Source organism: Nothobranchius furzeri, chromosome 1, assembly GCF_043380555.1.
Source record: "Nothobranchius furzeri strain GRZ-AD chromosome 1, NfurGRZ-RIMD1, whole genome shotgun sequence".
Classification (NCBI taxonomy): domain Eukaryota; kingdom Metazoa; phylum Chordata; class Actinopteri; order Cyprinodontiformes; family Nothobranchiidae; genus Nothobranchius; species Nothobranchius furzeri.
Genome location: NC_091741.1, coordinates 97,886,997 through 97,910,733, shown reverse-complemented (window position 1 = coordinate 97,910,733; position 23,737 = coordinate 97,886,997). Strand labels below are relative to the sequence as shown.

The 23,737-nt window shown below is 45.1% G+C and overlaps 1 protein-coding gene across 1 annotated transcript in view; it reads right to left on the bottom strand.

Moving 5' to 3' along the window:
* kif3a (kinesin family member 3A) overlaps window positions 1-23,737 on the bottom strand; it is a 39,145-nt gene that overhangs the window by 8,691 nt on the left and 6,717 nt on the right. The window contains exons 6-13 of the mRNA XM_015943357.3: window positions 19,650-19,789; window positions 19,321-19,518; window positions 16,400-16,574; window positions 16,212-16,307; window positions 2,673-2,829; window positions 2,417-2,597; window positions 1,870-1,980; window positions 817-942 (exon numbers count right to left, since the gene is read on the bottom strand). Coding sequence (XP_015798843.1) covers window positions 817-942; window positions 1,870-1,980; window positions 2,417-2,597; window positions 2,673-2,829; window positions 16,212-16,307; window positions 16,400-16,574; window positions 19,321-19,518; window positions 19,650-19,789 — 1,184 coding nt within the window. The remainder of the gene's footprint in view (window positions 1-816; window positions 943-1,869; window positions 1,981-2,416; window positions 2,598-2,672; window positions 2,830-16,211; window positions 16,308-16,399; window positions 16,575-19,320; window positions 19,519-19,649; window positions 19,790-23,737) is intronic.

The window sequence follows — 23,737 nt, the reverse complement described above, 5'->3', positions numbered from 1 at the left end:
ACACACGCTGTTTGTTTTTATTTCTACACGTTTTTTTACTCACAAAGATTGTCAAGAAAGCGTGTTTGTCGTGTTCATGTCAAATTAAACTGATCACATAACACAGATTTACTTTCTTTATTTCGTTTTCGTCATCCAACCCCATAAATCCCTGTGTGTCCTCCTGCAGCACTCCTGAAGGACAACAGGCAAAACAAGACAAAAAAGTCTGACGTGTTGAGTAAAAACTGCTATTTTTAGCACATTTTTAGGGCCGACGTGTTGCTTCCAGACGTACAGTGTGAGCAGTCAGGTCGCAACCGAGAAGTGGGTCGTGCAGTGTGAGCACATGACTCGTGAGATCTGCTCTGCGAGGAAGTCGTACAGTTTGAGCTGAAGCTGAGTGCTACGAGTGAAAAAGTTGCACAGTGTCCGCCCAGCTTTATGGACTTAACTGAAGGACTATCAAAGTCTGAGGAGTCACGCCAACGTTGCATGCTTTCTGCTCCACAGGTAACATTCAACTGGAATGTTTTTTAAACTAGTGACAGTTGGGAAGATATGGTGTAATATTACCCTGAACTGTTTGTATTACTGCATCCTAGTGGCAGGAAACTACACCCTGCCACTTTAATACGGTTTTACACATGCCACTCAAAGGAATTTTGCCTCTGGTCGCCTTCATATTTGTCGGCCTTAATCACCCTCTATGTGGTTTTCCACCAGCTAGTAATGGTGTTTTAATAGCAACAATGCTAAATACTTTAGATGCGTTCCTGTTGCAAACTAAAGTCATTCAGGCATTTCAAAAAGTGCACGTCAGGAAAACACACACACCTGGTATTCCTGGGGGGTAAAGTTGTCTATGACGAGCATCTGGAGCCGCAGCTCTCGGCTCAGCTGGCGGATGTTTTCCAGGAGGCCCTCGATCTCTCTGCTGTTCTCTTGTCGCAGATCTGCCATCTGACAAACAAATAATAGATAACATAAATTAAGTTATCGATGAATCCACATGAATTCATCCCTGATCAATCAAAACTATACATAATAAAAAGGTCAGCACTGCTCTCTGGTACTGAGGAACCTATGGCTCTTACACATTAGCGTTGGCACGGTCGGGGTTTGGTCTGGCTAGATGGCATGAGTGCGGTCTTGAACGGGCGGTGTGGTATTCACATATAAATCTGAGGGACTTCTCAGGAATGCCTGCGGGCGACATTTAATACACGCGGGAAAGTCCACGATACCCGCCATTATAAGTTAAACAAAGGCAGGCATGAGCTGCGTTGCTTTTGGAAACTCGGAACCACATTATTTGCTGTGTGTCCTCATAATCTTGTGACACACACACACACACACACACACACACACACAGAGGAGAGAGAGGGAGAGGGAGGGAGAGAGAGAGAGAGAGAGAGAGGTTTACTCAACAGCATCCAGCATGAAAATGAATCGCGCATGGGAACCCCCCCCCATGGGTGTAATTTCAGCCTGCCAATCAGTCGGTAGTGTCGCCTCGGTCCCAGTCTGTCCACTGGGGAGAAGGTCTGACCCCCCCCCCCACACACACACACCAAAAGGAACAAGTACACACTTGTTATTAAGCACAGGACATGCAGACTAAAAATATTTTTAGCATCATTGCTTTGGCACCCCCTCCAGCCTGGGTCCCCTATGCATCACATACGTTGAACACCCACTTTTTGCGCCACTGAGTCTGAGCACATTTGGTTCCTCTGTGTTTTATAATGTAGCACAGTTATGGTCTGGCGTGAGCATTTAGAGCTGGTAGGGGCTGACATTGAGTGGTATCCCAGCTGAGGTGTTGATTTGAAGATGATGAGGTGAAAGTTAAGCTACATGAAATGAGGTTTTATCTGTTTTGCTTACTTCTGATTTAGCAGCCATAAGCATGGTCCAGACTTTCTTCAGCTTCTTGGTCTTCCCTTGAGCCTCCTCCTGCAGGCTGGTGTACTTCTCTTCTATGTCTAAACGTTCTTGCTGTTTTAAGAGGAACAAAAGTCACAGATCACACCAAAAACAAGATTCCATTACAAACTATTACAACCTTGCACCACTGCACCATTCTCCATCGTTATTAAATGAAACAAAGGTTTTAACCCCTTTTCTAACCAAAATGTGAAAGCAATTTGACTGAACTGTGTGGTCTGTGGCAGCATGGTATCACATCCTGTCTGCTCCTGTGCAGGATGGTGGTGAGGCAGCAGGCTTATGGTAGAAGACATGGGTTTGTCTAGATTTAGCAAGATAATTATTACCGGTAAACAAGTCAACGTTTTAATAAGCTTTACTGTAAAATGCAGCTTAAAGTTGGCGTTATTAATAAATGACTATTTGGTCACCTGCTCAGATTTCTAATCTGTAGATTATTGTGTAAATGAATTTGCATTTACCGAGCAGACAGCTGGTTTCATACCTCCTTCTCTTCAAGCTCCTTACGCAGCTGCTCGGCTCTCTTGCGACGTTCTTCGAGTTCATTGTTCGATTCATCCAGGAGCCTCTCCTGCTCCTCAGCCTTGGCCAGAAGGTCCACTCCTCCCACTATCACCTTCTTCTCTAAGGCAGATAATTTCTCTAAGAGAAGCTGATGCTCCTGCCTGAGAAGTTTAGATTATTAATGAGTAACTTCCACAAGTATTCAACAACATGTTGGTTTATTTTTGTCAACTCACTGGGCTTTAAAGAGGTCCTTCTCCCTTTTCTCCAGCTCTGCTCTGGCCTTGTTCCTCTCCTCCTCCTCCATGTCCAACTTGGCCTCTAACGCTTTTCTCTCTTCTTCTATCTTTGCCTGCATCTCCACCATCTTGCCTGGAGAAACCTTCTTCTTTCCTGATTGAAGAAAATGACAAAAAATACAAAATGTTCAAAAATGTCTTCTCACGATTTAGAAAAATTGAAGAGAGAACCGAGATCATGCTTATATCAGAGCGACTGAAGCAGACAGCAGCCACCTTCGTGTTTGTTGACTACTCCAGAGCTGGGATCACTTCACTGGCTACTCATCACTTAAGATGAAAATAGAAATTATTTTATTTGTTTTTAAAGCTTTAACTCTTTGGCACCAACCTACCTCACTGTTTTGTTGCAGACTGAAACTCAGGTTGTGTACTTGTTTACACATTGTGAGTTTGCGAGGTTGCTGAATCGGCAGTGAGCTAACACCACTAGATGCAGTTTGTACACATGGTCAGAGCTGTTCTTATATTTAGGAACATTTCTACACACAAGCAGAAAATGGAAAATACCACACAAACTCTGTTTAAATGGTAACTACTTCCTGCTTTCATTTTTCTTTTAAAAGGAGAGAAAACTGAACACTCAGCTGGCTGAGAATGACATATTTCAGTGTAACCTTCCTTCCAACTTAATTGAGAGATTAGATTTTTTGTGATTATTTCACAGTAGAATTTTTACAAATTGCACCTTTAAAGAGTTGCATGAATTTTCTGTTCGGAGTTAGTTTAGTTCTGTTTGGAAACATTTGTTGCCTGAGTGCACTCCAGCCTTTTCTGACGACTACAAAGCTGTCAGCCAGTTTGGTTGCCTTGGCAAACCCGAGCAGATCAGCATGTGAAAAAATAAATAAAACGTTTCTCAACAGATACAATTACTTAAACAATTTGTGGGTGAGGAGCACATGTGGATGACTGAGATCTTCAGCATTGCAGTTCCCTCGTTCTACCACTAGATGCAGTTTGTACACATGGTCAGAGCTGTTCTTATATTTAGGAACATTTCTACACACAAGCAGAAAATGGAAAATACCACACAACATGTAAAATTGTTCCTCCTTACAAATCTGTCCGTAAGTATGGTTGATAACCGAGGACCTTGGAGTGTGAGAAAGAAAGAAAACTACCAAAAATAAAAACAACAAAACAACAGCCAGCAGAAATCAGACAGAGACAAGCAGAGAAAACAATTTCTCACAATGAGATTTGGTGGTTGAACTGAGTCTTTGATGTTCAGCTGATGCGCCAGACAGAATATATGTCAGACACAGAAAGACACAAAGGAAGTGACATGACGTCAAAAGTGTTACACAAGTATTTCTAGGAAAGGCATTTCAGAATGGGAGCTCCTTGATATCTTTAAAATAATAATTGAGTAGATATTTGATCACGGATCAACAAGGGATCTCTTCAGATAGATCAGTGTGTGCGTGTGTGTGAGGGGGCTTTACTGTGGGACCACAGGGGTGTCAAAGACATCAAAAATACTTTTCACACACGTGGTGCCATCAATGAATGACTTGGGTGGTCTGGAAAACCACCTATAAGAAGAAATAAAACGCTCTTTGTTCCATAATAGTAAGGAACGTCTGTAGCTGCACATCAACCTGAGAATCATTAAAGATGTGGTTCACTTGTTTCATCAATACATTTGCAGTGGTCTCTAGTAGGAATGAAGGCCTTGTAAGTTGTGCTCTGAGTACAAACAGCTCTGGTGGGCCTGTTCGAGGGCATCAGTAGACAGGATTTGGGATCTTATTTCCTGATATTTAGACATCTCACCTCTGATTGGCTAACAGAAACGTGACTCTACCACTGACTTTGTTTACTTTGCAACTTTGATGTTTTATCTTCCCAAATAACAAAAGACTGGAGGATTTATGCCATATGGTAGTTACAATGCTAATGGTTAGCTTTTACCAGCAGAGACGTTCTCTGCCGTTTCCTGGATGCGAAACTTTAGGTTACTGTCGTAACCCCGGTTCTCTGAGTAACATGAGTGAGATGTCTCACTATGGGATACGCCCCTCCGCGGATTTCTCAGAAGCACTTATCTCAATACGCCAATCCTGATTGGCCAGTGACCGTGACGTACGCGTCCCCCTGCTACTATAAGTAGCAAGCGTCCCAACGTACGCACTATTCAAGATAAACACCTCTTCTCGCTTCGCCCAGCAAGAAGGGTTGTCTGGTGAGACATCTCACTCATGTTACTCAGAGAACCGGGGTTACGACAGTAACCTAAAGTTCTCTTTCTTAACATTCGTTTCGATGTCTCACTATGGGATATGGAGACTCCCGTATTGCCAGACAGCTTATCCAGCGATCACCAACCTACAGGGATACGTCTTGGCCCGCCAAAGACCCCACACTCAGAATCGTGTGAGTCATTGCAGGGACCGAAACATCAAGCTTATAGAAGCGTGCAAATGCAAGTGGAGAAGCCCAACTTGCTGCAGCACAAATCTCCTGGATTGACTGCCCCCGAAAAAGGGCCCAAGAAGCAGACAGGCCCCTAGTAGAATGGGCCCTGAGCCCAACAGGAGCCTGAATGCCCTGACAGGAGTAAGCCATAGAAATAGCCTCCACAATCCAGTGGGAAAGCCTCTGCTTTGTGACGGGTTTCCCCTTACGAGGCCCACCCCATAACACAAAAAGCTGGTCCCCCCTGCAAAGGTTCTCCGTCCGATTCACATACTCCTTGAGCGTGCGAATCGGACACAGCTTGTGCCACCGCTCCTCCTCAGGAGAGGAGAAGGGTGGCGGGTAGAAAGCTGTGAGGATAATAGGAGAAAAGGAGCCCACCACCTTAGGCACAAAGGCAGGGTTGGGCTTCAAGGACACCTTCATGTCACCGGGTGCAAACTGGGTGCAGGATGGGTGCACAGAGAGAGCCTGTAAGTCACTAACTCGCTTTGCAGATACCAAAGCCAGGAGTAGCACCACCTTAAAAGACAGGATTTTAAGGTCCAGGCCGTCCATAGGTTCAAATGGAGGCCCGGAGAGGGCCGACAGCACCAAGGACAGATCCCATGAGGGCACCAGGGGTCGAGACACAGGGAGAAGCCAGCTCGCCCCTCATGAAGCTACACACCAGGGGGTGTTGACCTGCCAATTTCTTCCCAAAACCCAAGTGTCGGGCGGAAATGGCTGCTAGGTACATTTTAATGGTGGAGAAAGCCTTCTTCCCATCCAACAAGTCTTGCAGGAAAGACAGAATGACGTTCACCGGGCATTGGAAGGGTGAGACCTCCCTGCCCTGACACCAGGCTTCAAACACCCTCCATTTACAGTCATATAGGGACCTAGTGGAGGGGGCCCTAGCATTCTGAATGGTTCGAATGACTGCCTGGGGCAGCTCTGCTGACACTAGCCCGCACCCCTCAGGGGCCAGGCCCACAGGGCCAGCCGTTCTGGATGAGGGTGGAAGATCGAGCCTCCCGCTTGGGACACCAGGTCCCTGCGAAGCGGAAGTTTCCAAGGTTGGCCCTCCAGGAGCTGGAAAATGTCCGCCACCCAATGCATGGCTGGCCAGTATGGGGCCACCAGAATGAGAGTGTGGAGCTGGGTTCGTACCCTCAGCAAGGTGGGTGGTATCAGGGCCACTGGGGGAAAAGCGTAAAGCAGTCCCCGTGGCCAGTCGTGCGCCAGCGCGTCCACGCCGAGTGGAGCGTCTCGGTCGCGCAGAGGACAGTGAGCATTCTCCTTGGAGGCAAAAAGATCCACTACGGCTCTGCCGAACCGGATCCAAATCTGTTCCAACACTGCTGGATGCAGGCTCCAATCCCCGTACAGGGGTGTCCCTCTGGACAACAGATACGCCCCCCGATTCAGAACACCCGGGACATGGGTGGCTCTGATTGAGAGGAGATGCCTGCTGCACCATAGGATCAGTCTGCGTGCCAGCGTGTGTAACCGCATGGAGCGCAGCCCCCCCTGGTGGTTTATATAAGCCACAGTCATGGTGTCTGTTCTCCCTAGGACATGATGGCCGGAGAGAAAAGGCAGGAAGCGCCTCAGGGCTAGAAAGACGGCGAGGAGTCAGATAATTTATGTGTGTCCCCCAGAGCTCTCTGCTCCACACACCCCTGACAGAGCGACCCTCCAGGAGCGCCCCCCCCCCACCAACCTGACAGGCTCGCATCTGTCGTGACCACTTTCCTCACGAGAACCAACCCCAACAACTACCCCTGACTGCATCCCGGAGATTGGGGCGGGGCTAAATGTGGGCGGGGTCAAACGTTTAGAGGTGGGTGGAGACAACTATTTGACTCCTGCGTCCTGCCCCTCTCTCAATGGAACCAGGAAACCGCTGTGTGTGTGCAATGCTGTAGCCGGGACAAAGGGAAGTAGCTGCCAAAATCAAGGTAAGCCAGGATTTTTCTTTCTCTGTTTTAACAATATCGAGGACCAATGTTGGGCGAACGTTTTATGAACTTGGAAATTAAAGGTTTTTTCCCCATTATGAGTTTTAGATGATACATATAGCCTATTTTACACATGCGGGGTGACTTACTTTTGAGGAGAAATGTTTACAGGGTTCCCGCGGAGTCTTAAAAGCATTGAATTTATGAATTTGAAAGTAATACCTTTAAAAGACTAGAGAAACCCTTCAATTTTGGCATCTGGGTCTTAAAATTTGTGTTGGATGTAAGTTTTCTGTACTGCATTTTTCTTCTGAAGTTCATCAAAATATTCCAAACAAGTGATGACATGAAGAGAAGCACTAGTATTAATAAAGGCTATTTTTAGACATTTATTTCAATTTTGTGTCTTTACTGTTTGCACTGTTGCTTTTATACAATAGAAATACTGCAAGAAATTAGGGTAATAAAATTAACAATAATAAAAAAAACGTCTTAAAATTAAACTAAAATATAGGCAACAAAAATTATTGTTAAGGTTCTAATGTAAAACCAGAGATCCGGTTATATTTTTAACCATTTGTTTAAAAATATCACCGATCTTCTACCAAGTGCCCACCCAGTGTTTTGTCAAAATATATTGGTAAAGTTGTATAGATAAATAAATGAAAACTAGTTCAAGAATTTTATTTTATTTATTTACTTTTTTGCTGATAGTGCTGTGAAATAGGTATTAATTTTCTATATGGCTTTAGAAAGATCTTAAACAGACTTAATTTTAAGTTGAAGAAACCTGTAGGAACACTTTTATAGCTTTGGGGAGATATGTTGTGTGGTCGTGATTACTTTTTGGTGGAAAATATATTTTACAGGGGGAAATGTTAGTTTTTTAAGCTTTTTATGTTTGTATCTGAGTTCTACACCTGATGGGCTTTATTATTATGGTTAGAGTGCTAATCTGATACGTGTAATTATATAAATGTTTTGCTCAGTCAAGTGTCAACAGAATAACATTAATGTTTTCATAGTGAATGAATGTTGTCATTGTATCACCAAGGTCTGAGGAAGACAGGGTGCAGGCACGAAAAAGACGGAGAGAGGAAAGAGTAAAACAGGTGAGAGACAATTTGATTAATTCTTGTAGTTTAACTGTTGCTTGCAGACTAAAGCATAATTCCTTCACTTATTTCAGGGCCTGGAAGTGGTCCCTCCTAAGAAGTCCTGCCATACTGAATGAGTCTGTGCAGCATCAGGTATTGTTCAAACAAGTATTATTGTACACAGCCCCCTAGGTTGTCGAAATGGGATGTGGGAAGAATCAAGATTCAACTTTTTGTCATATGTACAGCTAGAAAAACACGCTTTCTGCACAATGAAATTCTTACTTTGCCAAGATTAGAAAATTAAGACCGTTCCAGACGAGCACTTTTTTTTTCAAAGCAAGTTTTTCAGTCATTTCTCTATTTTCATTAAACCAGAATACTAAGCAACTGATCTTTTTTACAACTTTCACTGTTAATATGCTTTTTATGAACCACAATCTTTTTCCTTTCTAGCAGAGGCTGAGAACTTGCTGGAACTGGACACAGGGAACAGAGTATGTTTTATATTGTTGGCTTTTCTTGTGTCATTGTTTCTTCTCCAACCTCTATTTTAATTAGAGGTGTCAAATAATTCCATTACTTGCAATTAATTTTTTACAGCCATGATTAACATGTTATATATTTTAATTATGTTAATCATTTTTAATCTACTGCTTCTTTATGGGACTTTTAAATAAACCAATTTCTTTTCTTTTACGCTTCTTGCTGGTGTTCTTGAAGGGTTGATGTAAACTCATAAGTTGAAGGGTTGACGTTACAGTGACAAGACCGGTGAGAGATTAGCTGCAGCAGTGTTTATTTCAGCGACCTTGTTATCTTTACTCTGTTTTTTTCACCCTTCTTGCAACTTTTTCCAAAGTTATTGTTACCATTTGGATGTAACGGGTGTGTCACTGAGCATCAAGGCTGCTGACAGCTTCTCTCCTGTATCAGACGCACATCCGTGCTGCAGTTTGGAAAGACCACAGCATCAGCTGTTTGGTTAGCTGTTAGCATTGAAAATAAGGCTTATATTATGTACAGTTATTAGATTAAATTAAAAGATTAGATTACTTTCAGATCATACATAATTAATGTAAAATATGTTTTTAATCTCTTGACAGCAGTAATTTTAATATTGTCTTTATTTTTGATTAGGAGAAGTCTCTGCTTGAGGACACCTTTGAGGCAGCAAGGTGGTGTACCACAAGGTCCTTCAAAAGAAGCCTTTCCCTTCCCCAGGTCATCACCATGGACAGGGAAGCTTGCCGGAGGGCAGTGGAGAGGTTATGCTTCTGTGATGGCCTAGATGAAGAGGAGATGAACGATTGCAGGGAACCGTTCCTGTTCATGTTTAGTTTTCAGTCAGACTATGAGGAGTTCTGCAGAGAAATTGAGGAAAAAAGGAAGATCAGGGTGTTTTCTGGCTTTGAAATGCCATAGTACAGCGGTGTCACAGTTTTTGCATTCTTTTTCCTCCTCACATTGTTTTTTTGGAGGTTCTCTTGTTTTTTGTGTGCTTTTTGGTTCATTTGTTTGTACTTTTTTTTATTCCTGTGTTGGCTGTTGTTTGCTCTATTAAATTTACCTTTTTTGAAAAATTTAGTCTGCATTCTTGGGTGTCTCACACAATGTCTCACCACCCCGCCTCAAACCCTGGCATGTTTTAAGAAGTATCAGCACAATTTAAGTCTCTGGTCCTCTTAATGTAGCTGATATAACTGAGTGTACAACAAATGTACCCGTGTCTGTACTGTTTTACACTCACTTGGGAAATGACTATTAAAATAAAGGCGGCATTGATAAAATCAACTATTAAAATGGTTTTGACAGGTTTAAAGAATAGTCTGTCAAATGCCTGAACCTTTTATATAGGTACCAAAAGTATAGCTAAAAGACACAAATACCTATGTGCTATAAATACACATACCATACAAAAGTAGAAAAAAGAATAAAAATATCAGAACAGATTGGATCAAAAATGGCGCCTGCAATTATCTGCTCTTTAAAATTATCATGACATCCAGCAAACAAGTCATTTGATTACCAATGTTATGCTTTACATGGGTTTTGTGGGTTTTTAGGGCTTTCTAATCCTTAGAAAGGGGCTACTCGCGGTTTCCTGGTTCCATTGAGAGAGGGGCAGGAGTCAAATAGTTGTCTCCACCCACCTCTAAACGTTTAACCCCGCCCACATTTAGCCCCGCCCCGATCTCCGGGATGCAGCCAGGGGCTACTCAACCCCAAAGGCACTCCCTGTGCCAAGAGGGAGGGGTGACGCCAACAGCGGAGCGCCGCGACGCACGCTGCAGAGACCGTCACCCTGCGCGCTCTGTGGCGCACTGGAGAGAGACCCAGAGAAGCCACCCAGCGTTGAGAATCTCTCATGTGTAGACGGCCGAGTGGTACCACTGAAATAGCCGACGCCATGAGACCCAAAAGCCTGAGGCATAACGCAAACCGCACCGAACTGTGTAGGCGGAAGCGCGCCAGGCAGAACGAGAGCGCGTTCACGCGCGGTGCCGAGAGACGGGCCGTGAACGCCCCTGAGTCCAGATTCAGACCTAGAAAGGTTATTTTCTGGGAGGGGAGTAAAGCGCTTTTCTGCCAGTTTATTCTGAAACCTAGACCACACAAGTGAGGGATCACAACCAGCGTGTTTGACGCTGCCTCCTCTCTGGACCGTGCCAGCAGGAGCCAGTCGTCTAAATACGTGGCCAGCCGAATGCCCCTCCCTCTCAGAGGGGCGATCGCCACCTCCGTACACCTGACAAACACCCTCGGGCTCAGCGAGAGGCCGAATGGGAGCACGGTGTATTCGTAACACACTCCCTGAAAGGCAAACCTCGCAAATTTCCTGTGTGGAGGGTACACGGGAATATGAAAGTATGCGTCCCTCAGGTCGATTGAGGTGAACCAGTTGCTCTGGTGAATCAGACGCAAAAGGGATGAGAGCGTGAGCATTTTGAATCTGTACTTTCTGAGGCATCGGTTCAGGGCCCTCAGATCCAGGATCGAGCGAATCCCGGTCCCTCCCCGCTTCGGGACCAGGAAGTACCTGGAGTAGAAACTGCTCTGAGACCGATCGGGAAGCACAATGCATATCGCTCCTTTCTCCAGCAGGGAGGAGATTTCTCCCTGAAGGATGTGAGCTGACGTCCCCTGGGCGTGGGAGAACACTACGCCGGAGAATCGAGGAGGAACAGAAGCGAATTGGAGCCTGTAACCCCTCGAAATAGTTCTCAGCACCCAACGTGAAGCAGAAACCGCTGTCCATTCCTCCATGTGAGTGGAGAGCGGTGACACAGCCATGACACACGGAGCAGCAGCTTCCTCCAGAGGTTGTGGGGCAGCGGTGCTCGTGGCAGCCACTGCGCATGCGCGGGGGCTTTGTGCTTTGACGGCCCAGGCTTACGGGGACGACCCGTGACTGGCGGGAAAGTCCGCCAGGGGCCGCCCCCACCTGGAACCGCTCATGGGTGACATTTTTATTGATTTTTGCTGCGCCCTTGACATCTTGTCTGGATGCGACAGCGAACCTTTTAATGCTCCTTGAGCGTGACATGTTTGTGAAAAACAATGTGAGTGCTTGTGACGTGTGTTTTGAGCCGGCACCGCCGGCTGCACGTCCTGGCCCCACCCTGGACCGCTCGGGAACTCTGCCGGAGGGGTTCCGTGAGGGGGGGGGGGGGGGGGAGAAAGCACCATGGCAACATCGAACAGGAGGAGCTGGCGAACGGGGAACCGCCAGCTGCAGCGTCGGGAGGGAAGAACTCCGACAGGCTGCCCACTTCCTCCTCACCTGCTGACCGCCGTGTCTGGTGGATTGTCCCGGCGGCGGAGCAGCTTGGTTGCCGGATCCCTGAGGCCAAACTGGTCGAGGCGCTGAGCCCGAAGGAGCTGGTTGGACAGCTTGAGGCTTCGGGCGCTTTGGGATCCGGAACTGAGGCTGGGCTCGGGCAGCTGCCTGAGGCAGGTTCGGCCGAGCCGGCAGCGCCGGTGAGGGTTTACGGGGAAGGTAGAGATGAAGGGCTTCATCCTCTTTCTTTTTGGCCGCACACCGTTGCTGCATTGATGCCAGGGCAGAGCCAAAAATGCCTTCAGGCACGATTGGCATGTCCAAAATGTCCTCCTTCTCTCTCTCAGAGAGGTTGGTGAGGTTCAGCCATTGTGCACGTTCTTGAAGCACCATCTTGCCCATAGCTTTAGCCGTAGCATGGACCGCGCAGCGCTGCACACGCAGGCAGATGTCGGTCAGTACGGTGATTTCCTCCCACACCTCCGGGTCCGGCTTCGTATTCATGTCCTCACAGAGCTCGGCTTGGTACGCCGAGAGCATGGAGGAGACATTCAAAGCTCGGACCGAGATGGCGGCAGCCTTGTACGCCCTTTCGTTCAGCGCCGACTGGAAGCGGTCCGCCTTCGCAGGGAGAGCTGGAGGCCTGGAGGAAGTCGCCGAGAGCCGTGGGTGCAGGTGGGCTGCAACCAGCGGTTCCATCGGCGGCATGCGAAGCATGCCAGCCTTCTCCATCCCTTCGAAGTCCAGCGAGGAGGCTCCTTGGACAGGAGACCTGGAGCTGAACGGGTGTTTGTCCCAGGAGGACCTCACTTCTTGGAGTAGCTCCGGGAAGGCGGGAAGGAGGGGCTTTGCCGCCCTCGTGGCCTGAGGCAGCTTCTTTCCCTCGTAGCGGGATCTGACAGCCTCAGTGACCCCGGTGGGCCAAGGGATGTTGAGCCTGGTCGCAGCGCGTCGGCAGACTGACTGCATGTCCAGGTGGGCGGCCGGAGAAGCCGCTCCATCCCTGGGAGAGGACGGAAAGCTAGGCATGGAGGCCTGAGCGATGGGGAGAAAGACGTCGTCCTCCTCTGAAATGAGGAGTTCCGAGGTGTCCTCGTCGTCTCCGTAGTCCAACTCCAACACGTCCTCGGCGGGGTGGCTCGGACCGGCCGGTTCGAGCTGTGAGCCCCAGCTGAGTTCGGCACACGGTTCCGGCTCCGGGAGGACATGTTCGCTGGCGTCCCCAGGCGGTGGCCCAGGGGCCGGCAGGCAAGGGTCCTTCCCCGACAGGCTAGCTTGGCGCGCTAGCCGCCGGCGAAGGGTGAAGCAAGCACAGCTCTCACATGACCCGGGGACTTCCAATGCCAGCTGGGCGTGTTCCAGCCCGAGGCAGCTCGAGCAGACCCTGTGCGGGTCTTTGCTTGAGATTTTGTTCCCACAGGTACAGAAGCGAGCTCCTGCGCCGTCGACTCCTCTGGTGGGAGGAGCGGCTTCCATGTTGGCTAACTGGTGTGTTAGCATAGAACGAACAGATGCACTGGAGTGTGAAGCTGCTCGTTATGCCCCGAGCCTATGGTGAAGGTCAGGACAGAAGGACGGTAAGTTAACGTTCGGCGACGGAGAGAATATTAGAAGGCTCCGTCTGTGAACAGTTGAGCTAACTTACCTCAGAGATAAGCGACCACCGAAGCGAGAAGAGGTGATTGAATAGTGCGTACGTTGGGACGCTTGCTACTTATAGTAGCAGGGGGACGCGTACGTCACGGTCACTGGCCAATCAGGATTGGCGTATTGAGATAAGTGCTTCTGAGGAATCCGCGGAGGGGCGTATCCCATAGTGAGACATTGAAACGAATGTTAAGAAAGAGAACCAAAAACAGCCTTCCCTGTCATGAGTCAAGATAGGTGAGTCCATGAATGTTAAGTGACAGTTTGATGTAGATCTATCAGGATTATCAAATCCCAGAGTTTCATTGTCTATTTTCTATCAGAAGCTAATGCAGGAGATAAGTGTAGGAAACTGCTTTCATGTCAGCCTGCATGAAAAACTCAGAGTGACAGATTATTATCAGAAATAATCATTAAAAAATGTTTTTTCTGTGAACCACAGCTTTAACATCTCACACTGATGTGTGCTAACAGACTTCAAATCATTTTGTACAATTGTAAGTAATGTTCAAGATTTTTCCAAAGTGAATATAATTTCCTCATGTCTCAGCACAAGATGATCTCTCGCTGAAACTAAGAGTTGGAAGGCAGCAGGTGGGTGATGCTCATTCATTCAAAGAATCCTAAGCCTTTGATTGCTATTTTTATTAGTAGTAATCTATTTGAATGTAAAACAGACATGTCTGAGATGTAATCTACATTTAGATTGGATTTTATAGTAAGACACTGTTAGTAGATAACCAAGGAGATGAATCTAACAAACAGGCAAAAAACACTGATTTAAAATATGTACTGATCGGTTATTAAGTGATTGTTCGACAAACTGAAAATCTGCTTCTTAATCTGCACCCAAAACTATCCAGGTCTCCTTTAGCCACTATGACTGTAATAGCTCCATTTAAAATTAAAATCAAGCTTCCTGATAAAAGGTTTATTAAACCCATAATCTCCTACACTTTAGATCTTGTGATTCACTTTGTTCATTTTTACACTCTGTCATCATCAAGGAACTGAATACCGTCAAAAAAGGACAACTTATGAATGAGTCAAGCTGTAGATTTAGCATTAACACATTAGGGAAACCCCTAACGCAAGTCACTGACAGAAACTAAAACAAAAAAATAATATATCATGTTGGAAGGAGGTTACATTGAAACAGAACCGGTCAGAGGGTGGGTGTCCATTTTTCTCCTTTCAAAACACTAAAGACGCACACAGTTAACATAGCCACTGTTTGTTACGATTGTTAACGTAGCCACTGTTAACAATCAGGACGTGGCTTCATTTTTTCATTCGTCATCAGCACAGTCTTTGCCGCTTCAAAAATAGAGATATTTAGCGGCAGGCATGGAACAGATTGAAGAATGCATCGCGGAAAAAGTCTGAAAATATGAACGTTTATTCACCCATGACTGACGAAGTACAAAGATATGCAGCAAGTGTTTTATTCATGGACAGAAAAGATGACAAACGTGGGTTTAGACATGCCGATTGCATGAAGAGGTGGAGGGGAATGAGGAACAAATTTGTACATGTTCAAAAGTCTCTGAAATACATTAAAACAATGTAAACATAGTCGTGGACCAGATGCATGACTGTAATTGTGGCTGGATATCTCAGAACGGCGCTATGCCCTCTGTTGTCCTGGTGGGGAATAATTCTGCAACAATCCCCAGCTGATGGATAAGTCTGAGAGCAAATGTCACGACAATGTCAATGTGTGTGCGCCTCTACCTCACGGAGCTGACGGAGATGTATAAATTATGTTTCACGCTGCAGCGCAGGCATTTGTAATTCGACACTGGCAAGCAAAAAGCTCCGAAGTTGTTTAAAGAACTGAAGCCAGTAAACCAGAGCAACCCAGAAGTTATTTCTGTTTTTTGTTGTTTTTTATACTGAACCTTCTGTATTGTAACTGTTCACCCTTTAACTTTGTCTCTTGTTTTATCCTTAAATCTAAAATTAATTTGTGTGTATTATAATTGTGCTGAAGCACGAAAGGCAGCAAACCCCAAAAACATAAAATGAAAAACTAAAGGTGAGAAATGAACAGCTGTAGAAATTATTTGGTTGTGGTTTTGGGGAAATGCAAAGATGATATGTGGGTGTTAAAAAAGGCTACTTTGGGAGCAGGCATGTACGCTGCAGATCACCAAAGCATGCAGGCCAAGCTGGTCAGAGTAGCTGGTTAATAAAAGAATCCGAACAAGTGAAAAGATTTAAATGAAGACACAAATTTAAAACACTGCATGATGTGGAATACTAGAGTCAGCACAGCAACAGAGATGAAGGATCTTGCTCATTTATAAGACTTCCTGTTTGCAGGAAAGAGTAGTAGGTGAGAAGAGCAGGGGAACTCCTAAATGAGAACACTCTGATAAATAAATGCTTAATAGAAGGCATGTGAGAAACCTCAAGAAATCTTCTACAGGATTTCACTGAAGCAACTAAATAATGACTCAGATCACAATTAAAGCAGATGGTTATCACACCCTGAGTCGAAACCAGACATTAAACTGCAACAACTGATTTTTGTCCACACACTGCTCATTTTGCTCCAAAGATTAATTTCATTGCAAAGTCTTACCCCTCCTCCTCCTGCGTCCTCCTACATCGCTCACTTCCTCATCACCTTCATCAATTTCCTCTGACCCACTGCCGTCAGAACCAGAGATCTCTTCACCTTGGATTGTCCAAATTTAACAAAGATACACATGAGCCTTAAAACAACTGCACAGCAAACTTTTTGGTCACTAGTTTAACATTTTTTTTTACCTTCTTCCAGTTTCTTTTTCAGCTCCTCGATCTCCTTCTGAAACTGCCGTAGTAAAGCATCCTTTGGATCTTCGTTGATTCTGGCTTTATTCTTGATGTTCTTAGCTCTGTTAGCATAGCGCAGGGTGCTGATGGTCTCATCGTAGTTGTAGTCAGCAGGGCCGATATTTGCACACTGACAGAGGAAAGTATGTCACATAAAATGAGGCTTGACCCGACCACATCAACACAGGAGCATGAATTACAACAGGGTCAGGTGTCAGCTGATGAGCACTTTCATCTTTTCTGTCAAATTCTCAACCCTGAAATCTGCTCCATAAACTGTGCTGCCAGCTAAACAGCACTGTGGTATTCCGCATTTGTTTATGCAGTAAAAAGCATCCGAGGGTAAATATTTAAATACATATTTAGTCTCCTGAGAGCTGGTGATATCTGTGTCTCAGCTTCTGCTGTACTGCACAAAAGGTTTGTGGAGAGAAATATTCTTCTTCTCTTCCAGTGATGAGTGTCAGACTTTGTTCAATTAATAAGAATGACATTAAAAATTATTCAGTAGTGCTTTACATCCGATGGTGAATATTAGTTTAGGTTCTTCTGTTAGAGCAGAGACGGTTTCACCATTGAAAAGTACTTTGGGTCTTACTTCTATTTGCTACCAGCTCTGTTCACTCACATGACGACTAATGCAAATATATGGCCACAGATGATGACACCAATATGTAAATGAATGTGTGACTTATTTGAAACTTAGGCTGTTGCGGGGCAAACAGCCTAAGTTGAGAGGTCCAGACTTCCCTCTTCCCGGTCACATGGATCAACTCCTCCGGGGAAATCCCAAGGCATTGCCTGGCCAGGCGAGAGACATAGTCCTTCCAGTGTGTCCTGGGTCTTCCTTAATTTCTCCTCCCAGTGGGATGTGCCCAGAAAAGCTCATCAGGGAGGCGTCCAGGAGGCATCTTAATCAGATGCCAGAGCCACCTCAACTAGCTCCTATTGATGTGGAGGAGCAGCGGGTCTACTCCGAGCCCCTCCCAGATGACCGAGCTTCTCACCCTATCACTAAGGGAGAGCCCAGCCACCCTAAGGAGAACACTCATTTTGGCCGCTTGTGTCCATAATCTTTTTCTTTCAGTCACTACCCAAAGCTCGTGACCATAGGAGAGGGTAGGAACGTAGATCGACCGGTAAATAAAGAGCTTTGCCTTCTGGCTCAGCTCTCTCTTCACCACGACAGACCGGTACAACGCCTGCATCACTGCAGATGCAGCACCAATCCGCCTATCGATCTCACGCTCCAGTTTTCCCTCACTCGTGAACAAGACCCCAAAATACTTAAACTCCTCCACTTGGGGCAGGACCTCATCCCTGACCCGGAGAAGGCATTCTACACTTTACCGAATCAAGACCATGGTCTCAGATTTAGAGGAGCAGATTCTCATCCCAGCTGCTTCACACTCAGCTGCAAACCGCTCCAGCGAAAGCTGAAGATCACGTTCTGATGAAGCCAACAGGACCACATCATCTGCAAAAAGCAGAGACCTGATCCTCAGGCCACCAAAACAGATGCCCTCCACACCTTGGCTGCGCCTAGAAATCCTGTCCATAAAGGTTATGAACAGAATCTGTGACAAAGGGAAGCCTTGGCGGAGTCCAACTCTCACTGGGAATGAGCCCGACTTACTGCCAGCAATGCAGACCAAGCTCTGACACCGGTCATGCAGGGACCTAACAGCCCGTATCAGAGGGCCTGGTACCCCATACTCCCGGAGTACCCTCCACCAGGGTCCCCCGAGGGAAGCAGTCTAACACCTTTTAAACAGGGGGACCGCCACCCCGGTCCTCCAGTCCAGTGGAACTGCCCATGAGATATTGCAGTGGGTGTAAGCCAACACAGCCCTACCACATCCAGAGCCTTAAGGAACTCCGGGCGGATCTCTCTCTCAACCCCCACCCCGGAGCCTTGACACCAAGAAGTTTTAATTTTGTCAACCGATATATTTCATTATCTTTACAGAGAACGCCTCTTTTCTCTTCAGCTTTTGTCTTTGTGGTTTCCATCTTAAGACTCTGCAGCATCATCAGATGCTCAACGAAAGAAAATTGCTCAATCTTGCCGATGCTGAGATGCATATCGGTACCATTATATATTTAGCACTATTTGCTTAATGAACTTGCTGCAGGTCTTTTAGTAATAAATGTGCAATTATACATGCAGTGCACAATAGGCTGGTATTCCGTCAGAACTTAGGGGGTGATTTCTGGGACGGGGAAGAGACAAATAGTGCTTAACATCCGATACCGATTTACGCTTCATTTGGGAGTTTAGTTACAACTATTTTCTAGCAGCACATACCGTATGCCGCTTATTTGCTTGTGCTTCCATTCTGCTGCACAAGCAACTCTTCTAGTTTTATTTATGCCAGGTGTTTTGGAAGTCTGCTGATGTCATGTCCTACTGAATTACAACCAATCAGAATGAGTTAACCAAAGGTTCAGCTCAGCCTCTCTCTTGGGCCTTTTCTAGTCCCTACCCGTTTAGTTACTCCAAAAGTTGGTGAACCGGAGACGCATCATGGTAAAATTACCCTTAAGTTCCAATAGTGGGAACACGCCTGTTGTTAATGAATGCGCTGCTGAGTAGGTGTCAACATCAGACTTGTCTAATTTAAACGCTGATCTCGGTAAATTTTCTGTATGTGCTTGTTTCTGTTACTTTGTAACTTTTGTTTTATGAACCACTTTGAAAATGAGATGCTACACCTCAAGGAGCTTTCCATTAATAAAGAATAATAAAACATCTTCACTTGCAACACTTTTTAAAATTCTTCCTTATGAACTGCTTAAGCCATGGTATTAAAGACATGCTACTCTATGGAATCAGCACAAAAGCTTCCAGCCCTGTCTTCAAACTTCAGCTGTACCATCATCGTCTTTGAGTTTCCTCCAAGTGAATCCTGCAGCAGACGGGTCAGCTTTGAATTTCTGTATGGAACATGGGTGCTCTTGCCATCCACCAGGGCAGAGATGACATTCCCCAGTGTGCTGAGGGAAAGATTGATCTTTGTTGCTTCCTTCAAACGTTGCCCTGTGGCTCCGGTCTTTCCCTGTCTCTCTGAACCCTGCGAGATGATAAATGAAAAAGATTGTCATTATTTGTAAAGTTGTGTGCTAATAACGCTAAAAAAGAGAATATATTAGTGTAATCTATTTCCATTTTATTTAGAAAGTAGTATTTTGTGCTCATACGTACTGCCAGATCAACCAGGTGCAACTTCCCCATTCGAACATGCTGGTTCCCATCTACACCCTTCTCACTGCACTCAATAGTGATGGTGAAGATAGCATGAGAACGAGAGCTGTGCTCATTCATGTTTGTAGCACCAACAGATCCTAAACACAACAAATAAAACATCAAGTCATGATCAAAAAGAAAGTTTTAAATGCTAATAAAAGATTTTGCAATGTTATTACTGGGTTTAATGCTTGTTAAATGTATTCATATTTATACTTTTAACAACGACAGAGCAAAATAAAGTCTGTTGTTATGTGTTTTAAAAGTCCAAATTCACTTGTTTTTTCAAGACATTTGCAGTGGTCTCTAGTATAAATGGATGCCTTGTGAGTCAATCTCTGAGGGAAGAAAAACTCTGGTGCTCCTGTTTCAGGAACTAGAAGTGAGCCATAGATGAGATGAGCAGAAGATGGCAGGATTTGGGGTCTCATTTCCTGATATTCTGCAACATTGATGTTTTATCTACAGAAAAAAGTAACATCTTTTCCAGCAGTACAACTAAGCGTGACTGAGGTGAGCGAGGTTCGGTCCGGCCGCGTTTTCCAACAGCACGGTATTTTGCCCCTGCTTTGCCTCTACGTTTCAGTCCCTACTTTGTCGTTCCTTGCACGCTGACCCAGGCCAGAACAAATGTCGGCCTCTAATTGACTAGGGTTTGGAGTCACTTGTTGCTTCAGCGCTTTCTGGCTACTGCCATTTCCTGGTTCAGAGTGCCATAAAAATATGTAAATATAAAAAGCCATAAAACTGAGCAGAATGTTCAACATCACGACCATTTTTGTGCTGAGTTTTTTCTGTGTAGCGTACAGATCAAATCACACTGTTTACTGATCACCTCTTGCTATTTTTGTCTCAAGTAAAGATCACAACCCCCTTTTTAGTTCTTTCTTATAGCACAGAAAAGGTTTTTTTTTTACCTTGCTGACAGTTTCGTTTGCAGACTGCAAAACTTTCTCAGAGCTGACGCTGAACAACAGAAATACAAAAGATGGATAAAGGAAGCCGTAGAGATAAGGAGACGTGGATGCGGGACCATGAACAGAGACGATTGGGTTTACACTAGGGATGAGCGAGTACACCAATATCTGTATCTGTATCTGTTCAACCAACTAAATTATCTGTATCTGTATCTGTACTCGGAATGGGCGTGGTTTAACCCGGAAGTGGGTGTGGTTTACATCAGTACATTATTTGAAGTCTGAAATTGATATGGATTGATCAGAAGTTGATATGTCTATTGTTTATTTGAAAACTATTTACAGAGCAGCCTCAGAATTGAGATTAAATATTTGATCATAATAGTAAAGAAACTATTACAGAACAAGTTTTTCAATAAAATTAGAACATTAATATTTAAGTGCATGGATTAATACATCTGAACTCATGCAGTAGGAACTAGGAAATATGAAATGCTAGAACCAGACACAACTTTATATATATTTTTTAATTTTAATTTGATTAAACTGATTTTTTTCTTAACGTTCTTGGCATTTTGCCCCACACAAAGTTAAACAAAACAATGTTGATTGAGGTGTGTGTGTCTGAGAGAGATAGAGAGGGAGAGAGAGGGAGTAAAAAATAAATAAAAAACCCGACCGGAGCGGAGGTAGTGAGTGACTGATGCAGCACGTCAGCTCTGTCTTGTCAATTGCACCATGTAAGTTACGAAAAAAGTAACTTTAAATATTCAACCGAAAAAGAGGCGAGCTGAAGAAAACCTAGGTAAAACTGAAGAAACGTGAGCAACAGTGAAGCAATCACAGTGAGATCCTTAACTGTCTGTGTGTGCCTGGATGAGCCGGACGGACTGCGCTCCCGGCCGGCTAGAGAGTTTTGTGTGTAGGGAGGGGCGGGCACTCTATGTGACTGGCCAATCACAGAGCGTGAAGACAGTCAGTTACCCAATGAGGATTTTCCTTCAGCATGATTACAGATATTTACCAGTTTTACTCGTGTCATGCTCGTACTCGTCAAAAATGCTTTATCCGTACCGGATACTCGTCTGAAACGAGTATCCGGCTCATCCCTAGTTTACACATTGGATCGTGCATGGGACTGCATCAAAGGGGAGGGGACAGCGGGCAGCAGAGGACGTTGTCGCCCTCTGCTGCCCGTAGATAAACGGAGTAGGAAGTGACGCCACCATCAGCGTCAGCTCTGAAGAACTTTTGCAGTCGGCAAACGAAATTGTCAGCAAGGTAAAAAAAACCTTATCTGTGTTATAAAAAATAACTAAAAATGGAATTAGAAATTAGACAGTAAGAACACACCAAAGATCACAACCCCCTCCCCCCGCAAGTGTTGTGGGTCCCCCTCCCCACCCGTATGCGCTATGAGGGTGCACAATAACCTGGCAGCAGCCAGATCTCTATGTGTAGCCCCGCCCTGTGTCGAGTCAACACATTTCGATCTGGAATCTCTGCAGCAGAAACCGTCTGAAAGAGGGAGGGCCATCTGGTAGAATATTTTTAGCTGATTGGAGGATGTGCAAGGTAGTGCCCAGCTGGCACTGGCTACCATATTTTACCTTTAGCATATCACAGTAACAACTCAAATGGTGTATACCATGTGAGCTGGGAAAACAACGACTCGCTCAAGCTTCATTCACTCACACGGCAATTACCATGCCTTCAGGTGATTTATGCCGGTTTTGTGAGAAGAATATGTGCATAAAGGGCAGGGCTTCCCACAGCGTTTTGCAAGCCTGGCGGACGCAGTGCATCACTCCAGGCTAAGCATGGTCCTCCTACCCCTCCTCTGCAGCCCTACCTTCTCCGCTGACATGAACGACGCACGGCAGCAAAACAAACCGCGGGCCTCCCCTCCACTGATACTGACGAGAAACGGTATCAGAGCACAGCAACCCCCCCACCCCCACACACACAGAGTTTTTATTTTTCGCAAGTAATATCGTCATCGCAACATTAATCACTTATCGAATATCGCAGGTTTTCCCAGTATTGTGCAGCCCTACCGCAAGGTTTATCAAGTTTTCTGCGGAAAACCCATAAGGTGTTTTAAGTCACGGAGTTATGTTATTCAAACCTGCTAAAGAGATGCAGCAAACATTCAGACGTTTAATCACTGTCCAATCAATGTCAAACCGAGACGTTCTGTAATGGCTGAAATCATTCATCTGTTTATGAAATGTTATCATTTTAGGACTTTAATTTTTCTGATGTTAATCAATGACATTATGATTTTATGGCTTTATCATTTATTTTGTTTTGATCTACATGAAGCACTTAGTGATTCTATGTCTGTAATGAGTGCTATATAAATAAATTTTACTTACTTGTATGTTAAACAACGCGTAACTAGTTGTCAAAATAATAATTATACATGTAGCTGTAGACACGTGCAAATATATCTGAATAGATTTTTAGGGAATTTTCTGTTACATATGTTTTAACAAATTTAAGACCTCAGACCGTGACAATTTTTGGCCGTGGACCCCGCACTTCTGTCGTGACTGTTGTTTGCTGTTAGCGTCATACATCACAGCCATGTTTGTTATGCTTAGCCAGGCGCTTGATACTATCGTCAAAACTAACTCCCACCCTACAGCACAGTACTAACACACGATTGGTCCGACCTATTTTAGGCCGGAGGTCAGACGGTTTGAACTGGAGCGATACAAGATGGATTTTCCTGAGTTTGGAAAACTCCAAATCTCGCGAGAATTCATCTTGCAGCACAAGGTTAGGGGCACACCGGACCTGACAGAGAAAAGAAACTATTCTGAGGTGAGCTGAGTTAACCCAAGCCAAGCTGTACCAATCTGTTTATGGATGTTGTTGAAAAATGGCTTAGGTCAAAAACAGCCTTGTCCATGGTGAGCCAAGATGGGTGAGTCCATGAATGTTAATTTACAGCCTAACATAGATCTGTGTGGCTTTTCTAATCTGAGCCTTTCCCTGTCTATTTTCTATCTGTGGCTAACGCAGGAAACAGTGGTAGAAGATACTTTTCCCATTCAGCCTGCATCATGTTTTTAACCAACAAGTAAAAAAGGTTCCTCACTGAACTTCGTCTTTTTGGTTATA